Source organism: Pinus tabuliformis, chromosome 9 (assembly GCF_031772625.1).
Source record: "Pinus tabuliformis cultivar Carrire ecotype Pingquan chromosome 9, CPIR1, whole genome shotgun sequence".
NCBI lineage: Eukaryota > Viridiplantae > Streptophyta > Pinopsida > Pinales > Pinaceae > Pinus > Pinus tabuliformis.
Genome location: NC_142307.1, coordinates 723,492,325 through 723,497,299, shown reverse-complemented (window position 1 = coordinate 723,497,299; position 4,975 = coordinate 723,492,325). Strand labels below are relative to the sequence as shown.

Sequence of the window (4,975 nt, the reverse complement as noted above, 5' to 3'; positions counted from 1 at the left end):
AACCTATAATTTTTATTTTAACAAAGGTTTATTTTTATTTAATTTATTTTGACCTAATCAAAATGTTTACACCACAAGACATTACAAAGTCTCTTGCATGTTGGGTTGAACATGTATAATAATAAAAATATATAATGAAATATACACACACATAGTCTAACGAATAGATGAAATACCATTTTTTTGGTCAATTTTGCCTAAATTCCAGTAGAGATGTTTAAGAATCAAGTTTAAATTGTCTAATTTGTCAAGTTTAGGGTCTGAATCCATTTATGAATTCAAAAGTGCATTTTAAATAACAAGAAATATATCTATATTAATATATATATGTATACTTTAATTTTACAATATTATTTTATTATATCGATAATTGTGTTTATATTTGACTAGATTTTCCAAATTTTTACTTTAATTATTAATAATTATTATGTGGATGGTAGGGATTTACCTTACATGGAATATTTTAAAATATTTCTACTAGTAGTCACAAATGAGATGTTGATATTTATCTTAAAAGTAGTTATGTTTTTCTCCTTTTAATTAAATTGATTAATTTAAAAAAAAACTTATATGAACTTGAGCTATAGATTGTTGGGCATGTGGTATTAGTAAATCATGGTACTTTGACAAATCTTATGTGTTCCTTAAGAATATCTTTGTCTTTGGTAAAGTGACGGTGAATTTTCACCATTAAGAATCTTGTTACATGAGATTTTAACCTAATAATAATAGTAATAATAGTTTAGTTGTTTTTAATATTTTTTAAATGTTGAAAATGCTAGATTTACTATGAGACCCTAGTTTACCAACCATTTAGTTTATATGGCTACACTAGTATATAATTATTGAACAATAAAATATTTAAATAAATAAATAAATTAATTCACAAATTAATAAACAAATAAAGAAATATTTGAAAAATATAATAAAAAATTATATATAAAAAATTGACAACTAGGTGGGGTCAAGTATAAGAAAATGACAACTAGGTGGGGGTCAAAGATAAGAAAATGACAACTAGATGGGAAGGTGTGTATGTGAGACACCCATGTGGTTTCAAACTGTTGACCATTATGTAACGAGTACTTTAACATTGCACTTATTCATCAACTATTCTACTTTTAATAGATAATAAAACAATATAAAATTTAGATAGTTATATTTTTATAGGTAAAACAATTTAGAAAAAGAATAAGAAGAAGAATAATTTTTTTGTTTATAAGATAAGAGACACTTTATATGTACTGATTTGACTATTAAAATTTATGAAGAAGAATAATATTTTTTGTTTATAAAACAAGAAAAAAATACTTTATATATCATAATTTTACTATTAAAATTTATTGTAAATATAAAATACTCTACTCTTTTAATTTTTTAAATACATACCTATAGTCTTGAATCATTTAATAAATCAATATTGAGATAAAGTAATAAAACAAATTACATATAACGTGATAATAAACCTTGTATCACAAAATACTTTGGCACAAAGAAATAACAAAGACCGGTGACCTAATGCTGGACGATAAAACAATAAAACAAATTACATACAACGTGATAATAAACATTGTATCACAAAATACCTTGGCGTACAGAAATAACGAAGACCGGTCTGGTAATGCTCGATGTAAACATAGCTGCTAAAATATGTACGAGGCTGAAGGGAGTGACGAAGTAACAGAAGTCGACTTTTAAATCATTTGTTCGCGAGCGAAGTTTTAAGGTCTCACGATTAGTAATACAAATTTTTAATAGATGTCATAGATGTTGAATTATTTTGAAGTAAATGTTGTTGTTGATTGAGATCTCAGGAGATTTAAGAGCTAGAAGAATATGTTTTCTTTTTAAATTCAAAGAAAATAGACTATAATACATCATGTCTAACTTAATTTCAACTTTAAAAATAAATATTTCTGTTTTTATACCTTCTTCATGTTTAATTTATATTTCAAAATCAATAAGTCCGCTTCCTCACCGTATCAAGATATTGAACAGTAATGAGTATCACCGTTTGATATCTTTGTTTTAAGAGTAATGAGTATAATGTGTAGTGGGACTAATTTGATTCAATTTTGTCATTATTTATGTAGAGTGGGTAAGAAATAATAAAAATAAACTTAACAGCAAGACAATAAGAGTAAGGAAGACAATAAGAGCAAGTGGGAGCTAAAATAGTTTACAAACCCCATCACATAGATGTAGTTAAAAACAGAGAACCAAAAATTATATATATAGATAGATATATATAATGTTTTAAACTGCCAAGAAAAACTTTTAGGTATACATAATGCTGTTCCAGATTATACCACAATGCTGTTCCACATTAGACCACAATACTGGTAAAGACCAAACCTCCCTAACTCACTATTGAACCACAACCATAGAACTAATCCCTCTGAACCACAACCATAGAACTAATCTCTCTATATTCTGGTTACCAAAAGTAATTTGATTCAATTCTCTCTATTCTTGTTACTTGTTACTTCAGGTTAATAAAGACTCATAAATAAGAAAAAGAAACAGAGAGCGACAGGCAGCAAAAATAGCTTACAACCAATCATATAGTTACAAGAAGAAAACAGAGAGGACCGCAAAAAAACTTGTATTATTTAGGAGACGTAGAAAATGTTAAAGGGTACTTATTTAGATTTCCATATCACATTCAAAAATCACTCGTGGTACATGGTCTTCCTACGCTATATAACGGTTACATCAGGTTTCTTTCATTTTCCCCGGGTTGCTGGATGAAATAGATGGACCTAGGTTTACCTCCAGCCTGGGTTATTACACGCGTATGATTCATTCATTCTAATCATTTTGGTTGATATCCTGGATGTTAAATAGGGCAAGAAAGAAGCAACTCTCAACATAAGTGAGGAGAAAGTCTCGCCCAACAGATCAACAGTTATGAAGATTCGAATACCGCACAAAATAAATCTTCATTTTCACAACAAATCAGATCTCCTAGACCAAACTTCTTCTCCGACTATCCTCAAAAGGACGAACACAATAGATCGCGAAGCTAAAACACCAATGTCCCAAGAACCAGAAGAGATGAAAGAGATGCAAGATAAAGGAAGTTGGAAGACTGTAGAGAAAAAAGAGAAAGCTACAGCACCAATCTCACCAAGAAAGACGAGGAGCCAGATAATTAAAAACTAAGAAAATTATAGGTCTGATACACCAATTTGGTCTCAGTGGACTTTAACCACCACCATCATCAATATGGGTTTCTAGTGCTAGATGTGGCTGATTCATTCTGATCTTTCTGGCTGACATTCTTGATGTAGCAGAAAGAAGCACCCACAGGCGATCCAAGGCCATTAGAAGCAGCAAAAACTCTGGTACTGAATAGAGCCCGCCTTTGAGGTTTGGGTTCGAAAGCTTGATTTTGCCTGAACACTGTGAGAACTATCTTCTGGGTAAGCATGCATGTTGGAGGTTCATAGGGAACCAGCTCCTTCCAGGGAATAACTAATATTGCAGCACGGACAAACAGAGAAATTGAGCATTAGGGTTAAAAGTATCAGAGAGGCATTCGATCAATTGAATCAAGGTCCAAAAAAGAAAGACAGCCAATGCCATGGTACCTGCACCACAACGTTTACTGGGTTCGTAGTCGGTAATCAACCTGTGCAACGTAGATATTAGAACTGTTAATAAATTGAATGAACTTCGGGTTCTATAAAGAAAAGTTCGATCAGAGTGCAAAGTTACAGAATACCAGTGCAAATATTCGCAGCCAGGAGCGCGCTGAGGATCCATTATAATCTGGTTATGTGGATTTAGAAAAAATGTAAATAATATATGGATTTCCATTTCTCCATAGCTAAATAAAGAATCCTATTGCCCAATAGGATGACGAAACGGGAATTAAGCTTACGTACTATTACAAATTTGGAGTTGCTCACTTGTTGCTGCATATCAACATCAAAATCTTCGGTCTCAATTTCGATATTGTCAGGTTGCGATTGGGCCACGGAAAACAGTAGTTCATTCCCCAAGCTAAATCTTGTATGGCGATAGATTACATGCACATAAATACGAGGAACGAAATTGTTCACCACGTCTCCGATAACTCTTGCTTCCTTAAGCTTCTGCCATACAGCATTTACAGGTTTCGCCATCCTTTGCTGTTGCCTCATTCTCTCGATTCTTTGCTTATAGTACAAAGAACCCAAAGCTTGCTTAATGTAGAACGAAGGGCAGTTGTGAAAGCACTGACAAACCCAAGGGGTATATAAATCTTTTCTGGGATCAGGAAAATGGAGAGATTGCTATTTACGAGATCCTTACGAAAGCCACTTATAACAAAAATCATGTCTAGTTACTTAACCAATGAATCTGTATCCTTATGCAGGTTTCGTTGTTGACTAGGTTAAAACCATTGATTCACGCGCTTAAATGATTTGAAACGGCATCGAAGATTGTTTATCTCTGTAAATACGTGGATATCGATAAATGAATTATGAAGTGCAGATGAGTTGGTTTGGTCAGAGTTGGGTCAATATTTACTATTTAAGTAGAGTTATTTATCAGATGAATTGTTAATTTTATTATCGTTATTTACTATTTAAGTATAATTAGTTATTTTAGTGTAGTTATTTATCATATGAATTCAATTCATTTTTAGTATATTTAGTTACATATGAATTCAATTCACTTTTAGTATAGTTATTTATTATATGAATTGTTATCGACGAGGTTAAACATATTGATTCATTGGTGGTTTATATTTATAAGCATGTGGGATGTGTATTAATGAATTATGAAAGGTAGATTAGTTGGTTTGGTTTGGTTTGTGTGACATTATTTAAGTAGAGTTATTTATTATATGAATGGTTATTTTTAGTATAATTATTTATTATACAAAATATTATTTTTAATATAATTATTAATTATATGAATTATTATGGATTAAGTTTATTTATCATATGAATTGTTATGGACTAGATTAAACATATTGATTAAT

General features: G+C 30.7%; 1 protein-coding gene across 1 annotated transcript; it reads right to left on the bottom strand.

The window, feature by feature from the left end:
* Positions 1-3,223: 3,223 nt before the first annotated feature.
* LOC149150729 (CEN-like protein 1) lies at positions 3,224-4,148 on the bottom strand. Its single transcript, XM_089442922.1, has 3 exons — positions 3,891-4,148; positions 3,594-3,774; positions 3,224-3,477 (listed from the first exon to the last, which is right to left on the bottom strand). The coding sequence occupies exons 1-3, from the start codon at positions 4,146-4,148 to the stop codon at positions 3,224-3,226; spliced, it is 693 nt and encodes a 230-aa protein (XP_089299048.1).
* Between the last annotated feature and the right edge of the window lie 827 nt (positions 4,149-4,975).

Coding starts and splice junctions, on each gene's coding strand:
- LOC149150729 (XM_089442922.1), bottom strand. CDS start 4,148: ATGAGGCAACAGCAAAGGATGGCGAAACCTGTAAATGCTGTATGGCAG. Junction 3,775..3,890: donor GCAACTCCAAATTTGTAATA/GTACGTAAGCTT, acceptor CCACATAACCAG/ATTATAATGGATCCTCAGCG. Junction 3,478..3,593: donor CAGTAAACGTTGTGGTGCAG/GTACCATGGCAT, acceptor CTGCAATATTAG/TTATTCCCTGGAAGGAGCTG.